General features: G+C 50.5%; 1 protein-coding gene across 5 annotated transcripts in view; it reads right to left on the reverse strand.

The window, feature by feature from the left end:
* Window positions 1-21,181, reverse strand: part of RGMA (repulsive guidance molecule BMP co-receptor a) — a 46,187-nt gene extending 25,006 nt beyond the window's left edge. The window contains exons 1-2 of one of the 5 annotated variants that reach the window (XM_032252794.1): window positions 21,109-21,181; window positions 3,781-3,896 (exon numbers count right to left, since the gene is read on the reverse strand). In XM_032252794.1, the coding sequence (XP_032108685.1) occupies window positions 3,781-3,862 (82 nt within the window). In that variant the 5' untranslated portion in view covers window positions 3,863-3,896; window positions 21,109-21,181. Of the gene's footprint in view, window positions 1-3,780; window positions 3,897-4,384; window positions 4,405-4,452; window positions 4,593-19,854; window positions 20,098-20,493; window positions 20,780-21,108 lie in introns of those variants that run through there. The other 4 variants (XM_032252790.1, XM_032252793.1, XM_032252792.1 and 1 more) reach the window with 4 other exon arrangements.
* Window positions 21,182-22,846: the final 1,665 nt, after the last annotated feature.

The raw sequence follows: 22,846 nt of genomic DNA on the forward strand, positions 1-22,846 counted from the left end.
CACTTTTTGTATTTTTAATAGAGACCTCGCCTGGCCGATGCATTTTTGAATAGCAGCTCTGATAGAAATAGTCTCATTTCTATAGCAACACAGATGTCTGCCTGGACACTGCAGAGGGCCTTGGTCTCCCGAAACCTTAGCTACCCACCAAAGACTAACATTTCAAAAACAGCTGCAGTTTAAAAGTATAAGAGGGAAGAAGGAACGAGGAAAGGCTGGAGTGCTACAGTTCTCACAATAGCGATCCTCAAACTTCAGTGTGCGTCAGAGTTCTCTGGAGAGCCTGCTAGAACACACACTGCAGGGCCCCAGCTCCAGAGTATCTGCTTCCATAGGTCTGTGGTAGGACCAGAACTTGCATTTCTAACAGGTTCCCAAAGAAGGCTGACGCTGCTGGTCCACGGACCACACTTTGAGAACCACTGTGCTGGAGTGCAGGACTCATACACAGTGAACGGCAAGCATGGTGACATGTCCAAAATATGTGCCTGGACAGATGTCTCTTAGCAACTTGTACGAAAAAGTCACAATGGCTTCCAAGTTTAAGAAGCCATCTGTTGCCGGGTTCAGTGGCTCATGCCTGTAACCCCAGCACTCTGGGAGGCCGAGGTGGGCGGGTCAGACCAGTCTGGCCGATAGGGTGAAACCCTGTCTCTCCTAAAAATACAAAAATTAGCTGGGTGTGGTGGCGCATGCCTGTAAACCCAGCTATTCAGGAGGCTGAGGCAGAAGAATTGCTTGAACCCTGGAGGTGGGGGTTACAGTGAGCCGAGATCGTGCCACTGCACTCCAGCCTGAGTGACAGAGTGAGACTTTGTCTCTAAACAAAACCAAACCACAAAAACCATCTCTTAGCTGTGATTTGAGTAGGATGTTGTTTGTGGAGTGCTCTCCTAAGCATCCTTTCTGGCCTCCCTTCCTAGATAGACACGGCCACTGTCTGCCTGTGCTGCCCCCAAAGAATCATCTGAGCAGACACTCTTGCAGTCCGCATGACGGTGGAGAGGCCCTGTCTCTTCACCAGGCTGTGGTCTGCCTGAGGGGCTTGGTTAGAAGGCTCCAGAAGCTGTGACTGAGTCAGGAACACAGTAGGCTGGCCATCCACAGCGAGTCAGTAAATACAAACACTCGAAACACACAAACACTCTCAGTGTAGCCGAGGTGAAGGCATCTTTCTCCACGTAACTATGTCCAATCTAATTTGCACTCCTATGGGCTTACTCCTGGCAGCCACTCAAGCTGACCAGCACAGAACAAACCGAGGCTTTCACGCAGCTGCCCAGCCAGTCTCCACCTGTCTTCAAGGCAGAGGCGAGTGTGTCTGGGTGCCTTGCACTTGCCGGGGCTTTCTTTATTTCTCTAACTCCCACCTTGCTCTCCATCAGACCTGCAAGTTTTCTGACTGTATTCCTAAGTGGCCCCTCTCCTGGTCAGTGGGTCAAAGAATGAGACGGTCTCTGTGATGGAAATCACCCATTTCATCCCTTACTTAAGAAACTGTCTTTTGAGCCACGTTTCTAGAGCACACAAGTTTTGGAGCCCCCAGTTTATTTGGTTTTGGGATTCTGGAAGCTGTTTTCAGTAGGGTGGGCAATTTTGACTAAATGCAGCTGTCAAGCCCTCAAATGAGAAGAAACTTGAGCCAACTGGTATGACAGGCAAGCAGCTATCAGTTCTGTTGGCCAGGTTTTAGTTACCAGCCTCGAAGCCAAAAAGAAATGGGTTTCTTGGAAACAAAAATGATGGAATTTGGGCTGCGAATTATATAACCTACCAGCGTTGCTCAGCTTATGCCGGGATGCTTTAACAACAAATTTTTAAGATGGAGAAATAAATCGAGAAAGAACGAAAACACTACCACTTGGGGCCTGCAGCCTCCTACCTCTGGGAACTTCTGCCAGGCCTTCCTTTCCTCTCCAGCCCCAAAAGTTAACAAGTGCTGCAGCTTTAAGAGTGGGAAGGTGTTGTTTTAAGGGCCTCTAAGCCCCCCTTCTCAATTTCAGCTCTGAGCTGAGATCACATCCCCCACACCAGCCAAGGGACAAAAGCCATTTATCAACCCATCTGATAAAACTTCCAATGGGTTGGATCTTTATCTAGACCAAACCAAGAGGAACACAAATTGCAAACTCCTGCTTTTCCGAAAGGGGGACTTCTTTTTCAAGAAGAGGGTGATTTTTATTTTTAATCTGAATTCCTGGGAGGAAACCAAATTGGCCTGTTCAGCCGGACTCTTGAGGTGGAGAAACTGCCTTTTAAACACGCTGGGGGTGGGGAGAGGGCACCCTGCTGTCTCACCCCTGCGGAGGTGTTGATATTCCAAACTGAGTACTTTTCGGGTATACCAAGACCCCTCCCCGACATCTCGTCCTTAGCCAGGCCTCATGGAAACCAGGTCTGGAAAGCAGATTGAGGATCTCTGACCCTCCTGGGGTGCAGTGGTAAGTCGGACGCACAGGGCTGAGCTGGCACTAGGGGCCAGGAGCAGGGCTGGGGCTAGAGGGTAAACTGATCCCTCGCTCCATACCGTTTGCTGTCTGCGTGGTCCGCCCACTGGGAGCCCCAACACGCAGCCAGGCCGAGTCAGACCTGCCCAGTTTTGCCAGTTCCTTGAAACCCAGTTGGCTGAAGAGCAAAACAAAACAACCCAATCCGACTTTCAACTCAAGTCCTTTCTTGCAAAGTTCAGGGGTGCGCGGGGGCTGCGGCTCCGCGCCCGACTGTGGAGCGAAACAAGCTGAAATTTTTTCAAAAAGACACCTCTGAACCCGCAAGCGCAATGGAAACCCGCCTTGCGTCGGGGGGGCCGTTTGGCCCGTGACATTGTGTTTATTTGTATTTTTAGTAAAGAAAAAAATTGGTAGAAAGGGTGTAAGTGGCATTTTCAGGCTGTGAGCAGCACATGGCAAAAATGAAATAAAGTTTTATGAAACATCATAAAGAAAACAGGCCGGGGATTTAAGTTGCGTGCCTCCCCCCTCCCCCCGAAAGGAAAAAAAAAGTAAAGAAACTGGAGCGTTTGGGAAGGAACAAATGCTTCTCTGTGGAGCTGGTCGCCCTTCCCCCAACAAAAACAAGAGGTCCGGGCTCGGAGGAATTTGAAAGCAGCGATCTGCCAAAAACATTGTGAAAAACTATGGGGGATTCATTGGAAACAGATGGGCTTTTTCAGCTTTAATTCTAAAATTCTATCCCGTTCTGACACAATAAAAACAAACAGGGGGCGACGCAGAAAGTTATCAAACAGGAACACCAGCTCATTGGAGCCGGGTCCGTGGGTGTCCCTGCGTGGCCAAGCGCGTGGAAGAGGGATGAGGTCTCCGGGGAGGGGGCGGTCGGGAACTCGGCTGGGATCTCAGGGGCGCCCCTGGCTCCACCTCTAGACACCCGGCAGGTTTGCAAACTGCTGGGCGAGAAGCTGGAGAAAGTGTCCCAGGACCGAGGGCGTGCCTCCCCTTCTCCCCTCTAACGAGCCCCTAGGAGGCGCATTCCCAGCACCCCCTTTCTCGGCGAAAGCGGAGTGAGGCACCCCCGGCCCCTGCGCCCTTCCCACCCGTCTCCTTCTCAAGGCAGCTCGGGCGGGGTGCCCCCTCCAGGGCCCCAAAGGCATCCATCGCACCCTCAACGGGTACGGGAGAAACAAAGACCCGTGGAAATGGGAGGCGGGGTCCGGAGGAAGTCCGGGGAGCTTGAGGCCGGACTCGCTCGCGCAAGTCTGGCCCAGCTTTGAGGGGCGGCCCAGGGACCCGGCCCAGCGCGCCCGGGCCCGCAGCGCCTTACCTGCTGGGAAGCTGCAGAGGAGGAAGGCGAGGGTCGGCCAGAATCCCAGGGCTGAACGTCCTGCCCCTCTCCCCATACCCATCCATCCAGCTCGGCCTGTTACCACTAGCCTCTCCCTGGAAGAAGAGTTCAGAAAGAAAGAAGAAAATAAATCACGCTGCGGAAAGACGGCAGCCTCGCTCCGCCGGCGGGAGCAGCGAGCCGGGAGGCTCGGTCCACCTCCGCCACGGGCGCCCGGCGCACTCCCCCTCCGCCTACCCCTCTCCCTCTCCCTTCCGTGCCCACCCCCGCGCGCCCCGCCCTCACCATCCATCACTCGGTTCCCCGCCAATGTCGACGCGGCCCCGTGCCCCCGCCCCGCCCCCTCGCGCTCAGGTTTCAGCGCGGCGGGAGAGGTAGGGGGAGGCGGCCCAGCCCGGACACAGGCGGCCCGGCTGCGGCGCTGGGCGGGAGGACCTCCGAAAACCACGGCCCTAGATCGGAGGGCGCGCCATGCTCCCCGACCCTCGCGCCAACTCCAAGCCAGCCGGCTATCCTTGCAAAACAAGCCCAGCACCCTTGGGAGGCCCAAGCCTCGCAAGGGCAGGAGGGGGGCAGGGCACACCCTTAATCCCCTCCACAAATATCCAATCCAAGTAGAAAACGATGCTTGGAGACAAGTCCCAGCCCTACTTTCCAAGCAGACTGCCGACCCCAAGCTGCCGGCGACGTCCCCCGGCTCACGCGTCTCACTCAGACGCGCCACCGGTGCAGGATGCTGAAAAATCCACTTCCGAGTTGTCTGGGTCTGGGCAGGATGGCCCTCTGCATCTCAGCTACTAATGCACCTCTAGGTTCCCGCCTGTCGTGGCCCCGGGCCACCCATCCCGATGGGCTTCAGCGGCCTCCAGCACCCCCTCCAAGCACCTTGCTACATCCTGAGGACTTGTCCTGGCTGCGCCCCCCGACCCGAGGGCCTGCGGGCCTAACCCTGCCACCCTGGCACAGCTACCACTCCAGAAGAGATGTGCCTAGGGCGGTCCCCGTGACGGGCAGGGTCGGACCGTCCCGCGCTCAACGCCGAGGCCCGAGGCCTGCCCTTAGGAGGGCTTCAGGATGGTGACCTTTCCTAACGCTGTCGCTTATTTTTCTGGTAAAAAAAAACTATCTCCTTCCCAAGGTTCTCTGGGCGCTGCAGTTCTGCTCCCTTGTGATATTTAAGGACTGGTAACTATCAAAAAAAACAAAACAAAACAAAACAAAAAAAAAAGCAAAACAAAACATTAACAAAAAAACTTCTCCTGAGAAACATCTTTTGGATGAAACACAAATAGGCCCAAGCCAGTGTTTTTAGTCAAACAAATTCCTCCCACCAGCCTCCTCACCTCACTCCCAAGCCTGCCCATCTGGGTCTTCGGAGGGGAAAAAAACACCTCTGGGTTTTTATCCAATTTAGAACCACCACAGTCCTCACTGCTGCAAGGACCACACAGGCTGCAGGGCGCAGCTGCATCTGGGGCTCTGGCTGGCAGGTCCCGAGTGTGGAGAGGAGCAAGCTTTGAAGGAAGAGGAGAAGGTTCTGCGTCTGTGAAGACACAACCTCCGAAGCAAGACTGTGAGTCTGGCTTCCACTAAACAGGTACACAAGGGAACCACGCCTCAGCCAGCTGTGCAGCAGGGCAAGACGAAGCTGCTGTTTCCTTAGGCCGCAACGCCAGACACGTCTCTTCTTTACAGTGGGGGTGCCGCTGTTTCCCTAAAATATTTAGGTCTCAGACTGACAGGCTCTAGTGACTTCTCCCCCAAACCTGGGTTCATTTTAGGCACGGGTCTGCAAAATGCTACGGTTTTCCCAGTGAAAGCCCACCATCAAAAACGGTCTTCCTTTCAAGCTTGGCCAGTTCTGGGGCCTGACCCCACAATTTATTCCACAGGGTCACCGGATGGCTACCAGGGCACTGAGCAGGCACTGTGCCAGACTGCACAGAGGTGACCGAGTAGACTTTTCACCTCTGAGGTCCACCAATTAACACCATTTGCTGGAGTCTGCCTTTCGCAGGAGCTAGTTCTGCAGTCTCTTGCTAAAGAGAAGGGATCACTGGCATTCCAAGCCACCTGGACAGTAATTAACCACTGTCACCACTGCAGCACGTCCAGGTCAGAGACCAGGGCTCAGGATCCAGCGGAGGCCGTAGAGCCTGCAGAAGGCCGGAAATCACGCCCTTCTGGGGCTGCCCTGGCCCAAGAGTGGATTTTTAACCTCCACACTTCAGTTTCTTTATCTGTAAGGATCGGGCTGATAATCTTGTCACTCCAAGACTACAACTGAATGGAACTTGAAGAGGCCCCAGGCCCTGGGAGTTCCGGTGTCCTTGCTGGGAGACTGGCTGCCATGTTAGGAGGAGACCCCAATCTTATGGCGTGAGCAAGTAATTTGGGAAAAGGATGCAAAGGGCTTTTTTTTTTTCCCCCTCTCTTTTGAGGAGGCTGGATTTGGACATCTTCAAAGTAGGGAGCTGGCCATCGAAGAGTTTAGACTATCATGAGAAATCTAGCCCCGACAAGAGCAGTGTGGGTTTGTGCTGACCTTGAGGAATCTGTCTACACTGGCCAAACCAACCTTTCAGCAACCCCCCAACTCTCTGCAGGAATAAAAAATTCCTACAACAACAGATTTGAGAACTCAGCACTCCATTTGCCATAGAAACTCACTGAATTCAAAAGCGTAGTTGACTTCAAACAGCTCCACAGAGTCTACCCAAGTATGTGGTGTCTCTAGGCTATGGCTTAGACCTGGGGGGAGAGAGACCCTCATGCACGACTCTTGCTGCCTTTCTTCTGCCCTGGCTGAGGAGCACCCACCTCCACCTTCTCTCCTTCTCCACTCTGGGGGTAGCTATTTGATGGGGGGAAAGGGGTCAAGGGGCTTCTGAAAGGAAGGATTCTGTATAAGGCTGAAGCCCTTCTAGGGGCAGTGATGGTCAGGGGCTCTAACTCTGCCTGCTTCTGGGTACGAACAGAGTGTTCTCAAATCTAGGGCCTGAGCCATCAAACACACATCCAGGACCCACTGCAGGCTAGTCACTGGGGGATAAAGAAATAAACGGGCTGGGCGTGGTGGCTCAGACCTGTAATCCCAGCACTTTGGGAGGCCAAGGTAGGCAGATCACGAGGTCAGGAGTTTGAGACCAGCCTGCCCAACATGGTGAAACCCCATCTCTACTACAGTAGAGATTAAAAGATTAGCCGGGTGTGGTGGCAGATGCGTGTAGTTCCAGCTACTCGGGAGGCTGAGGCAGGACAGGGAGGCAGAGGTTGCAGTGAGCAGAGATTATGCCATTGTACTCCAGCCTGGGTGACAGGGCGAGACTCGTCTCAAAAAAAAAAAAAAAAAAAAAAAAAAGAAATAAGACAGTCCCTACTTCTGACTTGCTGGTAGAAACAGATAATAGAGAAAAATAAGTGGTAAAGGAAAGGTGAGTTTATGACCTTTGCCAAAAAAGGTGGTGTCTTTCAAAATGATGGCGAGTATTTGGACATGTTTTTACATTGTGTCAGGTGCCAGCTAAGCACTTTACATGTCTAGACACTTTCAGCTAAGGAAGGTTCTATTATCATCCTCATTTTGCAGATGAAGAAACTGAGGCTGGGACAGCTTAAGTGCTCACCCAATAAATGGCTAATAAATGCCAAGCCGAACACACTGAACTCCATGCTTGGCATGCTGTGTGTGCCATTCATTCCAACGGTGGTGAGCAAGTCCGCACCAGGCTTTAAAGTCAAGGCGAGACAGATTCCTTAACAATCACTTTCAATAAAGCATAACACTGACTCTGACAGGGGAGACACAGAACACAGGCGCCAGGGGCCTCCAGCCCAGCCTGGGGTGCAGGGAGGGGAGAGAAGCTTTCCTGGTGCAGGACTGTGCCAAGGGAAGATGATGGGCAAGGGACGGGGTGGCAGGGTGAGAATTCCAGGCAGAAGGAACACCATGTGTGCCAGGAACAAGTTGTGCTTTGCCTGAGAAGTGCAGCTGTAGCAGGAAGAGGTAAAGCTGGAGAAACGGGAGCAAGGAGCTTTGGGGGAGCCTGTGAAGCACCTGGGGGCCCTACCCAAAGCCTCGAGATGGGGAGGGATTTACTCTTTTGGGAGACCACTGTGGGAGACTTAAAAAGATCAGAGGTACCCAGGCCCTACTCCAAGCCAGCTAATCTGAATCTCTAGGGGGTAGAGCCTGGGCATCAGCGTTTTTCAGGCACTCCCCTGGGCGACTCATGTCTAGCGGAATAGCTGGGTTTGTAAGTTCTATCAGTCTCAGGCCCATGCCCTCCTTGCTGCTGGCAGGTGCACAGAAGACCCAGGTCAGTTTCTGCCCCTTGGGCTTAAAGTCAAGGCAAGACAGGTCACCTAACAAATACTTTCAATAAAACGGTAATTGCAAGTGACGTGAGGTGAACCAATCAGAATCTTTCCCGAGATTGCTGCTACAGAAGCAGCTTCAGTTCTGGTCCGATTCCAACACCGGATGGGTCTAGGACAGCAGTCTTGTGGGAGGGTGAGGGTTTATGAGTGTTAGTAGCTGAGGCAGCATTTGTGGACCTGACATACTGTGTGTGTGCGTGTGCGTGTGTGTGTGTGAGAGAGAGAGAGACACACACACACACAGAGAGAGAGAGAGAGAGAGAGAGAGAGAGACATAGCTGCCCAGTTGCCCAGCAGGCTGAGAGAGAGAGAGAGAGAGAGAGAGAGAGAGAGACAGACAGACACAGCTGCCCAGTTGCCCAGCAGGCTGGAGCACAGTGGTGTGATCTTGGCTCACTGCAACCTCCACCTCCTCAGTTCAAGCAATTCTTGTATCTCAGCCTCCTGAGTAGCTGTGATTACAGGCACGTGCCACTACATATTTTTCCTAGAGACAGGGTTTCACCATGTTGGCCAGGCTGGTCTCAAACTCCTGGGCTCAAGTAATCCACCTGCCTCTGCCTCACAAAGGGCTGGGATTACAGGTATGAGCTGCTGTGCCCAGCTAACATCTTGTTTTTACTTAAGTTATATTTTATCTGGTGAGCTTTTGGGGAGTGGCGAAGATTTATTTAGGTTAACCCTCCCCAAGCCACTCTTCAGCATGTGACTCCCCTGCAGCTCATCCTGAGCTCGTGAGCTACCTAGCACCTCTTCCAAGCTTTGGAAGCTGACAAAATTCTTATTTTGCTGAAACTAGACTGATCTAGATTTCTCTCATTAACAGAACCCTAATATGGAGAAAATGATCCAACACTGGTCCCAGGTATTTTTGCCAGCCTGGCAAGTGTAGGGATATGTTAGGCTCTCAACCCATCATTCAGTAACCGGCCACGAATTTGACAACATTTCTTGAACATCCTCCCATTCCCCTATGTGTTGAAAAATGTTTGTCTAGACCATGTCTTGAGGAACTGAGTTGCCCCAATTTACAACTCAGAGTGCGGGAACGGATCCATCCATCCATCCATCCACCCACCCACTTATTTATTTGAGACAGAATCTCGCTCTCTCTCCTAGGCTGGAGTGCAGTGGCATGATCTCCGCTCACTGCAACCTTCACCTCCTGGGTTCAAGTGAATCTCCAGAGTAGGTGGGATTATAGGTGCATGCCATCACACCTGGCTGATTTTTGTATTTTTAGTAGAGATGGGGTTTCGCCATGTTGGCCAGGATGGTCTTGAACTCCTGACCTAATGATCGGCCCACCTTAGCCTCCCAAAGTGCTGGGATTACAGGCCTAAGCCACTGCCCCTGACCTGATCCTTAGTTTTAATTTCTCCCCCAAATTCCTCTTTCAAACTTTAAGGGCTACCCTGGGGCCTGGTCATCTCAGATTTGACGAATCAGTCCTTGTTTTCTCTCTCCATAACCTTCAAGGTTGTATAGACTTTGATCATATAATCTTTCTGGCTTTATCTTTCCACACTAAAACCCTGCAGGTACAAAGCAGCCCAGTCTCTTACGAAGAAGTTCAGGTGATTAGTCGCTCATCTTCTGCAGTTCTGACATATTTTTATCAAGGGGAAGAGAATACAACTGGCAGGTGTGGGTAGAGCCCAGGAAGAATACTAGTTTTCACTTGTTTTCCCGTATCATTTTTTTTTTTTTTTTTCTTTTTTTTTTTTTTTTTTGAGATAGAGCCTCACTTTGTCACCCAGGCCCGAGTGCAGGGGTGTGATCTCGGCTCACCGCAACCTCTGCCTCCTGGGTTCAAGCACTTCTCCTGCCTCAGCCTCCCGAGTAGCTGGGGTTACAGCTGCCTGCCACCACGCCCAGCTAATTTTTGTATTTTAGTAGAGACGAGGTTTCACCATGTTGGCCAGGCTGGTCTCAAACTCCTGACCTCAGGTGATCTGCCTGCCTCAGCCTCCCAAAGTGCTGGGAATACAGGCATGAGCCACAGCATGTGACCCCAGTATAATTTCTGACAGTATTTTAGCATTTTCTGAACACTTAGTCCTGAGTGGCCTGTAACAAACAAACATTTTGCAAAGACCCCAAGGATCCTCTTCCATGGCTATAAACAGACTGGACAAAGTCCATTTTCTTGTAATTTGGATTATGGTCTCATAAATGCATTAACAGACTTGCGCCTGCAAAGGCTTAATATGCATTTTCTTGCTAACTCCTAAGCTCATCCTGCAGTTAATCACCATTTGTTTGCCATTTCTGCATAGCCTTCATTTCATCCCAAAGCCCGAAACCATCTGAGCTTTCCCCCCTTCAGATAATCCACGTAAATTTAAACTAAGTCTGGGTGCACCCACCATCCTGGGGCATCCTCACTGTTAATAATTCTTCATCCAGAAAAGTACCTGTTTATATCCTATTTTTTGTTTCTTGTCTCTAAGGATAATTCTGATCCCTGGCAGTCCCCCCCCGCGCCACACACACACACACACACACACACACACACACACACACACACACACACAGTGCTGCAGAGACTTACTGTTGTAAATGACCTTTGGGGTAGAACTTTGTCAGAAGGAATTTTGAAAGTCTAAACAGAATTCATCCTGGGTTTCTCCCTTGTCTCCAGGCCTGTTTCTGAGTCCTTAAAGAATGCTAATAGATTGGTTGGGTTTCACGTTCTCTTTTTAGAAAATATACTGTGCTTCGTTTGACTAATTGAGACTTTAAAGTGTGCTTCACGATAATACTTTTTAGTACATATTCAGCAAAAGTGGCTATTTAAAATGACCCTTCCCAGGGAGGGTGGGCTCCCCTGGTGGGCGGGAGGCACAGCATGCATGCCCGTGGACACAGGTGTCACATGGAAGGACAGCTGCACATTTGGCTATGAGGCTGTTCCTGCCATCTGCATTACCTGAGGCTTCCTTCCTCTCTACGTAAAGAACATCACCTGGGCTTTGATGCGCCTTCCCTCACCATGAGGGACTCTTCTTGGTAATTGACATCATTACTGAGAAGAAAAAACTACCAAACATTTAAACACTTTACCAAAATTAAAACTTTTCATTTAAAAAATTACCAAAGATGACCAAGTGTTGGATTTTCTTCCAATATTTTAATGAGTGTTTAATATTTAATTTTTTTTTTTTGAGACCAGGCTGGAGTAGCATGGCACAATCATGGCTCACTGCTGCCTCCACCTCCTGGGTTCAAGTGATCCTCCTCAGCCTCTTGAGTAGCTGGGACCACAGGTGCACACACCACCACGCCTGGGTCATTTTTTGGTATTTTTTGTAGAGATGGTGTTTTGGCACATTCACCCACACTTACGCTGCTGAAGGTAATTAACCTGCTTGAGGTCACTGAGCAGGCTTGGTGACAGAGTGAGGTTAGGGCAGGTCTGGGTGATCGCCAGCTGCCAGGCCACCTCTGATGGGATCACAGCTGCTTCCCAGGCATGGGGCTTTTCGTTTTCTCTCTGCCTTTCCTAACCCTACTCCATCCTCTTGCTCTGAACAGAAGCAAGGACTCCCTCTGTGTTCCCTTTGGCCTCTGTTGCCTCAGGCTCAGTTCAGGCTGGGCTGGAGTCTTCCCGACGGGCTGCCAGCAGTTCCCATGGGTGCCCTTCCGTGGCATTTGGATGGACCACCCTCTTTCCTTCTTTCACACCTGCCCTTCTCCACTTCCCATATTCTCAGTAACCTCCTGGAGCAGCCATGTTGCTTTTCTCTCTACTTCTCCCATTTCTTCCTACTGACACTATAAACTGGTGTATAACTACAATTTCTTAATGAAAGTCTGCCCCCACCTCCCCAACCACTGATTTCTTTCTAAAACTCTTGTCTGAGACTCCGTATCACGCCTACTAACTGGTCTGCAAGTTTGCAAATTCTTCTGCCTGCAAAGCCCAGTACAAAAGCAATAGCATTTACGAATTGCTTAATTGACAGTGTTGAGATGGAAGGCTTCAAGACGCTGCCAGCGAGTATGGGGAAAGACAGAGACCTGGGAATTGGGCGGTCTTAACTCCAACTGTGTGGCACCATGCCCTGGACTATGTCTGGCCCCTTAGCTTCTCAATCTGCAGAATCACAGCCTGCCTGCCCCAGGAGATCTCCAAGCTCCAGAGTCCTGTTTCCAGGGACCTGGTGACTTGATGCTGGCTTGTAACTAACTGGCCTTGCCCACACCTGATCGTAAGAAGCCATTCTGGGGCCTCATCTGTAACACTTCTGTAGTCCCCAGGTGAAAATGTGGCTAAGCACATAGGCAATGTCATTTGAAGAATGACATTTTTATGTTGTAGTGTCAGGATGAAATTCAGTAATAATCCCCAACAACCTGAAACCACACCTTAGAAACATTTAGCAGCCACCCGAGGTTTTAAAGCAGCTTTTGGGTATACATACATAAGACATACCAGGTTCCCATAAAAGAACAGACCACACAGTGCTTACGTCTCCCCATTCCGGTAAGTTCTTGGGAGAAGAACTGGCTTGGAACCATTTATCCACCAAATGGCAACTGTCTGAACCGACAGTGAGTCTCTCTCTCTCTCTCAACCAACAGAAGGCTGGAGTATTTGGATTAATGAATAATTGAGTGCCAAGCACAAATACCATAGACATTTAGCAATAGGAACAGATAACCAAGTTGTTCATCAAATTCAAAACTGTTTAGAATGGCTAAGCAAGGCCGAAATAGAGACAATCCCCAGCTGATGTGAGATGGGGAAAAGTGCCAATCCAGAGAGAAGAACAAATGTGTCACCTTATGTGACATTCTCTTCCACCATTGTTTTCCTTTCTTAAATTTGTCAGAGGCTAACAGAATTTCTTCACCTTTACAATGCAGAGGCAAAACAGCATGCTGGCTAAGAACATGTGGTGTGAACACAGACTCCCTAGATCTGTTATTTCATCTGTGAGATGGGGATCTTGGCCGGGTGCGGTGGCTCACGCCTGTAATCTCAGCACTTGGGGAGGCTGTGGCAGGTGGATCATGAGGTCAAGAGATCAAGACCATCCTGGCCAACAGAGTGAAACCCCTTCTCTACTAAAAATACAAAAATTATCTGGGCGTGGTGGCGTTGGCCTGTAGTCCCAGCTACTTGGGAGGCTGAGGCAGGAGAATTGCTTGAACCTGGGAGGGGGAGGTTGCAGTGAGCTGAGAATGCGCCACAGCACTCCAGCTTGGCGCCTGGCGACAGAATGAGACTTTGTCTCAAAAAAAAAAAAAAAAAAAAAAAAGATGGGGATCTATCTGCAGCTCTATCAAAAGGTTGTTGTGAGGATTAAATGAGTTAATATAATAATAACCCACTTAGAACAGGTGCCTGGCTTAGAGTAAGTGTTGATAAGCAGTTGCCAATATTTGTTTTAGGTCATGGATAGGAACTACTGTTTGGATTACAAGACTGCCTATGTAATCTACTCTGTGTCAGATTCTGCTACAGCCGTTATATGTATAGGCTCTTGGGGGAGCTCTGCAGAATTCTGCAAGGACTCTTGGATAGCCTCAAGTTCTAAAGGTGGGTTTTATTTTCAGTTATACTTGAGGCCTGAGGAGCACCCTTGAAAAAAACTCCATGTAACCATAGCGTTGTCATCTTAACGATGCAATGGGCACAGCCATTTCCATTTCACAAATGAGACAGAATCATTTGTACTTCTTGTTGAAGGACCATAAATACAGGTAGCCGTGTAGAGGCTCAAACCCAGGTCATGAGACGCCAAATGCCGTCTTTCCCCCACAGCTACTTCTCATCTTCACCCAGGGCTTATTTATTTCAGTCAGTCCAATAGTATGCCCACATGTATAACGACGGATCACACGTTAGAAATGGCAATGTGTTTAGAGATGTACTGTTTTCCAGACGTTAACATAAATATAAAAACGTTTTAAGAAGAGAAAAACGTCTCTGAATCTCCCCTATCCATCCTAGAGACTGAAGAAATAATTAGATTATGGAAGTTTCTGTGTTTCTTTTGGAAGGTAAATAACATTTTTTAGATCACGTATTCACAGAGCACTTACCCAGACTTAGCCTTCAAATGCCAGTTAAATAGATTTCCTTAAACAACAGGAAGATATTTAGGTAAACCTATCTACAGTATCAATTCATTGGAGTTCTTTCAGTCCACAAGCCACTCAGAGCGCATCTCAAGTTTTAAGCCAGATGGGCTTCTGCCTTTAGAGATTGGTCACTGACCCGGAAAGGGAGGGCCCTCGAGCCATCTTGGCTTGGGTTTGCCTTGCTCTTGCTGACTCCTGACCGAGGCTCGGGGGCCAGTATGTTCTCCACCAGGCCTGAAGTCAGTAGTCCCTGCCAATAGCATCCATTTACTTTTGAAGAAATCAGATACCTGGAGCTTAGCAATTGACTTGCTCAAAATGCTCCTTAGCAGAGAAAATAGCAACGTAACACCCTCCTAGCATGGAAAGGGCTGGCATTTAGCTTTTTTCTGTCATATGATTGTGAGATACCCAAAGATGCAAAACCAAAACCAAGTGTTTCAGGAGAGTAAGAGAAGCATTTTTGTTTTTTTGGGGGGTCGGGGACAAGGTCTTACTCTGTTGCCCAGGGACATGCTCAAGGCTCATTGCAACCTCTGCCTCCAAGGTTCCTCCAAGCAATCCTCCCACCTCAGCCCCTCAAGTAGCTGGGACCACAGATGCATGCCACCGCACCATGCTAATTTTTGTGTTTTTAGGAGAGATGGGGTTTCGCTATATTGGCCAGGCTGGTCTTGAACTCCTGAGCTCAAGCAGTCGGCCCACCTCAGCCTCCCAAAGTGCTGGAATTATAGGCATGAGCCACCATGTCCAGCCAAGAGAAGCATTTTGAAATCGGTATTCTGAAATCTGAATGTCAGACTATTTTAGCTGCATTGACTGATACATAACAAAATAAACTCCCAGGAGTCTCATGTTCAGAGGCCAAAATGACCTGGCCAAACTCAGCAGTGATGGGTTATTAGAGCTGGACCTGGAAGGGAACGTCATCAAGGACTTCATCATGAATACAGGTGAGCCCAGCCTCTGCACTTTGCTTCTTTTTGCTTTGCTTCCCTTCCATCAATAAATGGGAGCCCACGTGGGAAAATGCAATCGCACAAAAAAATCGATTATTTATACTTCACCTCTTTCTATAATGGATATTAAACTAAAATGTAAATGAAAGCACATGAGACACCAAAACTTCCAAACAAATGGTAATTATTATTTTCAAAGTACCAATTATCTTGGGTAAACTCTGTAATTTCTATGATTCTGTGAATGACATGGGCATTTCTGTGTGCTCTGACAACCAGAAAAAAACCCTCTGCGGAAGAAGTGGGAGTCCAGTGGCTATGTTTTTGCAAGGGCAATCTATTCCTCAGGCTGCCACTGTCGGGTGCTGAAAATGCACACCGGCTATAAATTCCTCAGCCACTCAGAAGGCCCCAGCATTTGCCCAGGAGACGTTTTTGAGCAAGCCTCTTTTACATGAGCATTTGAACAGGTAAAATGGTATTTCTGCAAGGCAAGATTCATCAGCAAGGCCTTTTAGTCTTACAAGTGGATCAGACTTTGATAGAGAGAATCAAACTTTGTGAAAACACCTCAAACAATCAGATCTCATGTTTTTTTTTTTTTTTTTTTTTTTCGTGAGATGGAGTCTGGCTGTGTTGCCCAGGCTGGAGTGCAATGGCATGATCTCAGCTCATTGCAACCTCTGCCTTCCAGGTTCAAGTGATTCTCTTGTCTCAGCCACCTGAGTGGCTGGGACTACAGGCATGTACCATGGCACCTGGCTAATTTTTGTGTGTGTGTGTGTGTGTGTGTGTGTGTGTGAGGTAGTTTCACTCTTGTTGCCAGGCTGGAGTGCAATGGTATAATCTCAGCTCACTGCAACCTCCGCCTCCCTGGTTCAAGCAGTTCTCCTAACCCAGCTAACTTTTATACTTTTAGTAGATATGGGGGTTTCACCATGTTGGCCAGGCTGGTCTAGAACTCCTGACCTCACCGATCTGCCTGCCTCAGCCTCCCAAAGTGCTGGGATTACAGGTATGAGCCACCGTGACTGGCTGATCTCAAGGTTTTTAAATAGACAGCCTGGAGAGGAGAGACACAGTGCACATCAGCTGAGACAGGTGTAAAAGTAGAACTAGGGAGTGAGTTCTAAAGCAGAGTCTGCCCTGTGGCTGACAATACTAGTAACATGAGGGGTGTGCAGGAGGTCTGCAGGGGTCGGTGTACGTACGTTCCATGTTCCCACCTAACCTTGTTTAAAGACATCACCGAGGAGAAAATTCTTCAACATACCTACAGAGGATAAAAACGGGTTGCATCCATCTTCAAGAAGAAACGGATACTGAGAATAAAATAATGTTACCAAAACTCTTACGGAGGAATTAGGCAGAATATCTCTGTTTATAAGAGCAGACGAATGCAATATTACCAAGAAACAAGGCAAACTGTTCCTGTCAGCCGGGGCAAGCTGCTACAAAGAACTTGATCTTAGAGTCCATGAAGATGAAAAAATGAAATATAAGGAGAAGCCACAACAGATGGTAACTACTCAAATGTCCTGCCAAGACAGAAGTCGGTGAGTTTTGAGGCATTTTTACTCATACCTGCTGATCTCTGCTTTGGCCTATGGAAGACACCGAACCTATGGGAACTGGTGTCCTTTGACCAGATAGTTGACACAGTCTTTACAGTTTTTGCCTAATTTTCAGGCTCTAGCAAAGCCAGTATTTTGCTTTCTGAAAGTTCTTCATCTCGTAGCACTGCTTTAAACAAGCAATTGAAAAATGAGAAGTGAATCCAACCAGCAATTCTGTAATGACTGCATAAACTCTTGGCTACACTTCCATTATTCACTGTAGTAATCTGGATACAATCATTTCATAAGTTGCATAGGTACGCAGCACATTTTTATGTTAGTCAGTTACCGGCGACTTACAAATTGAGGTTATAAAATACATTTGCATTTATCTTTTGTCAATTTCTGCCCCAATTTTAAAACTCCTTCTTCCTGCCCTAAGAATTGCCAAGTCTATATTTTGCCAAAAATGCCAAACAAAGGGCATGCTTGTTCATATGTATTTGGGTTCATCTTATATCAATTAAAAATCAATTTACTAAAAAAAAAAAAAAAAAAAGAATTGTCAAGTTTCACACCTCACTAGGCATTCTTGCCTCTTGACCCCTGGGTTCTAACATGACATAGTACTTCTACTCACAGGACAGACCTGGCTAAGAAACTGGGTATCCTTTCAGTAGAGTTCATTTGTTCATCTGTCACCAAGGAGACTGACTTCTGCCTGGCCTTGGATGCACACTTGGGTAAGGCAATCCTTAATTTTTTCCACTGCCCTATTCATTACTCCTTTACAGCTCTGTTGCTAAGAGAAGACAGGCTGAAACTGAGCTGTCATTTGCTCAAAATAAGAAAAAGAGGAGCCTGTGTTTTGGATAGGGCTGGATTCCAGACAGGTGGGGAAACCTGCAGCTTCCCTTCTTCAGGTTAAATTTATGTTCAGTTAAGTTTGCTGAATGGCTAAATAATCGAAGCAAAGCCATTCCCTTAAAGAGCCAGAGGAACACCACAGACCCTTAAAAGTTAACTAAACGTACCTTTGGGATATTGTAAGTCAAGTTCCAGAATAATTACTTGTAAGGACTAGTGTCATTTCATTTCACAGAACACATTCCAATTAGCCTGCTCTGCTTTCAGATAATCCTTGCATGTTTCTGCTCTATTGCATTTGGATACGTCCTGTCTCTTTCCCTGGATGGCAGGCTTGACAGATCGGTGACCATGCCTCCCTTTCATGTCTATACTGCATACTTCAAGGCAGGAACAGATTTTGCGACCATACTTGGTAAAAACAAGCGCTAGAACTTAATTCATTTGGTAGCAAGGTTGTGGGGGGGTTGGGGAAGCACTTTAGATTCACAGAACCCCGGCCCTATCCCTTCTTCTTTCTGGCCATTGGTTTCTTCTGAGAAACGGAAAATACCAGCACCCGTTCCTGCCTGCTTCCTGGGAGCGGCAAGCATCCCTGGGAGAGTGGCTGAAAAACTCCCTGTCCCAGCGTCAGGGATGCTCAGTCCCTATTCATTTCATTTTGCAACTGCTCATCTAAGAATTCTTTCTCGCCTTTGGCCTCTCACAGAGCTGCTGAAGAGCATGGGACTCTAACAGGAGAGTCCTGTGCCTTCATTTGCTATTATTACACACACTGGGAAGAAGCAAGTCATTCCTTGGGAGAGGTTTGTAAAAAGAGAAAGCAGACGGAGGTTTCTTAGCAAAAGTGAAAAGTGCCCTCCTTGAATGAGATGCCAAGCTACTCTAAGACCCTGTCTGTCACAAGTCTCCTGATGAAATAAACACCTACCAACGGAGACACCGGAGACACCTTTTGAGACAGCATGAGGGGGCAGACCAGCCACCCACCATTTCACATGTCTATTGCGAGCTAAGTACCTGTCTGACACCTGGGAGGGAAATAATGGAAGCAGGGCACTTGAAAAAAGGAGGCTAGGACCTCTTTCACTACCACCACGGCCCAGAGTCTCGAGGGTGTACTGCAGTAGACCACAACCCTGCTCCTCAAGGGGCCAGCGTGCCCTTCAGAACAGGATGAACCCAGCTCACTGCTGATATATTATCTGGCCTGGAAGGTGGCAGCAAAAACCAGCCACAGAGAACGTGGAGCCCGCCTGGATGTGTGGGTGCCCCACCCAGAGCCTTTGTCTGCAGGACTTGCCATCCAGCCATGTCTGCCCCAGTTATTAATTGGAGACCATGTCCCTGCGAAGGGGGCTTGCTTGTCACTTTTTGTGCTAACAGCAAGAAACCCCTTCTTTGTATGTGCAAAAAGAAAAAAAAAAAAGCCAGTGTGGGTACACTATTCTGTTCCTGTACAGACGGGCGGGAGACCCTCTCCCAGTTCTGCTGCTGCCCTTTGGGGCACAGCCACTCTCTTTTCTAGGGGTCATGGCTCTAAATCTACCCAAAAAATCACCTGTCTGTGATGCACAGGAGAAGAGAGGTCTGTGCATTAGTTTTCAAGCTCTCTGCCCCAGATGCCCAAGAAAGGGGCGTCTTGTTACAGCAGGTAACATTTTATGTTATGTTTCCTGTAAGGGTCTAAACCCAGATGGAGAAAGCGATGGAGCTCCTTTAGGTGACAGCATGCCACTCAACACGACCCGCAATTTCGTTCCCTGAGCTCGTGCTCAGCTCGGGACGTCGGGGTTTCCGTGGTACGGTCGGTACTCGGAGAGCTACTGCAGCCTCCAGCCTGGACCAAGGGCTGGTTCCCGGCCCCAACCTCGTGCAGGAGGCTACCCCGAGAACACCCAACCTGGCAGCCTGGGAGGAGTGCACGGCCCAACACTTCCGCTAGATGGCGCTACTTCCCGTACTCCGCCCGCGAGACACCGATGTAGAAAATCAATACCACCCAACGCCTCGCGAAACCACACCGCAAAATAGCAGCTCACGGGCTCCCATTAAAATCTCAATTTGGGAGAAGTGCTTCCACCTCCGAGCAAGTCTAATACAATTACTTTAATAAGACACAATGCCGAATTGCACCCCAGCGTCCCCCCGCCGGCTCTCCCCCTAGATACACCTGTCCCCCTTGCCCCGGCTTGTACCCTGGGTGGAGCTGCGGCGCGAGCCGGCGCAGAGTCGTCGCCGTATCCACCCGTCCACTTAGGAACGCCGGGGCCGCTTGGCCATGGGCATCCTCAGCTCTCACCCCAGGAGCTGCACCTTCCCGTGCGCCGGCGCGCCCAGACCAGGGGCCGTCGGGACGGGAGGCCACGCTGTGCACTGCGCCGACAGCCCCGAGGGCAGGCGCTGGTACTGCAGCTCAGCAGCCGGGCGTCGGGCGGGAGGCGGGGGCTCGGGCGGCAAGGGCCAATGGGGGTTCACGGCGGGACAGCCGGGTGGCCGGCTCGGTCTGGGGCTCCGCGGGCCGGGAGGAGGGAGGGAGCTCCCAGCCCGCACACGGTGGAAAGGACGTGTGCCGGGTCTGCCCAACCACGCGCGCTGGCGGCTGCCCGGGGGAAGAGTATTTTAGGAAAAAAGAACAAACACCAAACCACAAAAACTTTCCTGCTGCCAAGCGCTAAAGCGACCGAGGCGCAGCAAAGCTCCAAATGTGGGCAAGATGGGAGCGAGATGAGACGCGGGGCTGGGGAAGACCGAAGCAGCGCCGGGGCCCGGGCAAGTGCCGGCGGCGTCTCGGGGATGTCAGAACCGGGGCTGCCCGGCTCCCGGCCCGCGCTTACCTTGGCGGCTGCATGAGACCCTGCGGCCCGCGGGGGGTGGCGCTGGCGGGGCTACGGGCGAAGAGGGGGTGCCGGGGCGCCGCTCGTCTGCCCCGGGGCGAGGTGGGAGGGGCTCGGCTGGCGCAGGTCCCCGCAGCCCCGGCCGGCTCAGCGGCGGCTCGGGGCGCGCCTCCTGCTCCCGGGCTGCATGCTGCGAGCGCCTGGAGGAGCCGGCCCGGGAGCGAACGGCCAGTGCGTTCCCGGCCCCGCGGCTCTGGCGGCGCGGCCAGCGCTCGGGAGGCAACTGCAGCGTGGGGCGTCCGGGGCCCGACCCCTCCCTCGCCCGGCCCCCGCCCGCCGCACAGCGCGGCGTCGCGAGGTTCGTTTGCGCGCGGAGGGGAGGGGGCGGGCCGGGCGCCCAGGGCCGCGGGGAGGGGCGGGGGGCGGGCTCGGTGGCTCCACCCCGCGGCGGCCCCACCCTCCCGCGTCCGCACCAGCTGGGTGGGTGTGGAGGGCGCACGCCGCCCAGGCAGGACTCCTGAACGCTCGGGTGGGTTCGGGGACGCGGGCGCCTCCAACTTCCCGACTGCCCCGCGCTGCTGCCGTGGAGCGCGCAGTGGAGCGCGCAGTGCCCACCTTCAGTTGGGCGGTGGTCCAGGGGAGTTCCGCGGAGCTTTCGGGGGAAGGCCGCTGCATCCGAGTCAAACGCTGTTGCGCTCCGCGGAGGCGCACCTTTGTTCTGTTGTGACTTTGTTGTTGTTGAAGAATCTTCTTCAGCAAACTCATACATACGTATTACATGCTAACACACGAATACGTTCTTGCGTGCAATTTTACATAACTCAGGAGTGTCTAGAGTGAAAAGCAGACCGTGCCGCGCCCCGCCCACGCCCGCGGCTTCCAGAGGTCACCTTCGGGCGGAGTGTGCGCCGCCGCGGTTCTTCCCAGCTCTGCGCTTTTACATGCACACGCACAGACTGCAAGTGGAATCTCCTGAGCTTTTCAAAAGAATGTTTTCAACATTCAGCGCATGCACACAGTGGCGAAAACACATCCACGTCGGGAGCAGTAAATCCCCAGGGGCTCCGGGAGCCCAAGGACCCCTGCTGCGAGGCAGCCCAGAGCCACCCAGTCGCCATGTGTGCCTCTGAAACCCCAGCTGGAGCGTGAAGTCAGTCTGGTTACACAGCTCAGGCCCAAATTAGCACTGCACGGTTAGAGAGATTTGCCAGTACATTCTAGACAGGGTTACGACCTTCCCCTTCTTACAGAACAAACTGTCTTGAATTTTGATATGATGAGAACACTGAATTTGCAAAATGAAAAGGTATCGTCCACATTAAAGCACGATCGTTATTCATGCGTGTGGTCTTGAGAGATGTGGTTTTAACTCAATATTCCCCATCTTGTTTGTCAAGTGTATTTGGATAATCTATAGCTGGGATATAAATAAAATTAAGTGATTGAGCAGGAAGGGATTGGGTATGGGTTTCTAGAATTAGCAAGTCATCTAGCTCTGCTGGGCCTCAGTTTCCCCATCTATGAATATTAGGGTGTGTGTGTGTGTCTTCCTGCCTTAACATTCTGTGTCCTAACATTTAGTGAATAACCAATTTCTTCATCTTTCTTTTTGAGACAGAGTCTCACTCTGTCGCCCAGGCTGGAGTGCAGTGGCGTAATCTTGACTCACTGCAACCTCCATCTCCCAGGTTCAAGCAATTCGCTGCCTCAGCCTCCCAAGCAGCTGGGATTACAGGCACCTGCCACCACATCCGGCTAATTTTTGTATTTTTAGTAGAGACGAGGTTTCACCATCTTGGCCAGGCTGGTCTTGAAGTCCTGACCTCATGATCCACCTGCCTCGGCCTCCCAAAGTGCTGGGATTACAGGCGTGAGCCACCACACCTGGCCCATCTTCATCTTTCATAGCTCAGCTCCAACATCTTCCCCACCCTCTAGGGAGTCCTCACATCCATGCCTTTCCTTCCTAACCCTGAGGTCACTGTAATTATGTGCTCATTAGAGTGACCTTTCCCTACATGGTGGCCTCTCCCACCATACCATAAGCATTGTGAGGGCAGGAACCAGAACTCCTTGGGGTCGGTCATCATTGCATTCCTAGCACTTAGTATGGTGCCTGACACACTACAAGAATCTCTGAAGTACTGTCACCCAGATCATAGATTTCTTACTGTTCTTCCAACTTGCCTAGCACTTTTAACAGGTCTATAAGTGGAAACATGTCTTTTTAAAATGAGGCCTTTGGAAAGTACCCAGCAGGGTTTTCCCATGGTGGGGGACAAATCATCCACTGTCTAGATAAGGACAGACAATTCTCAGCTCAACCACGGGCTGTGGAGGCAGCTGGTAACTG

The sequence above is a fragment of the Sapajus apella genome, unplaced genomic scaffold (genome assembly GCF_009761245.1).
Source record: "Sapajus apella isolate SASKATOON/1434 unplaced genomic scaffold, GSC_monkey_1.0 scaffold80, whole genome shotgun sequence".
Classification (NCBI taxonomy): domain Eukaryota; kingdom Metazoa; phylum Chordata; class Mammalia; order Primates; family Cebidae; genus Sapajus; species Sapajus apella.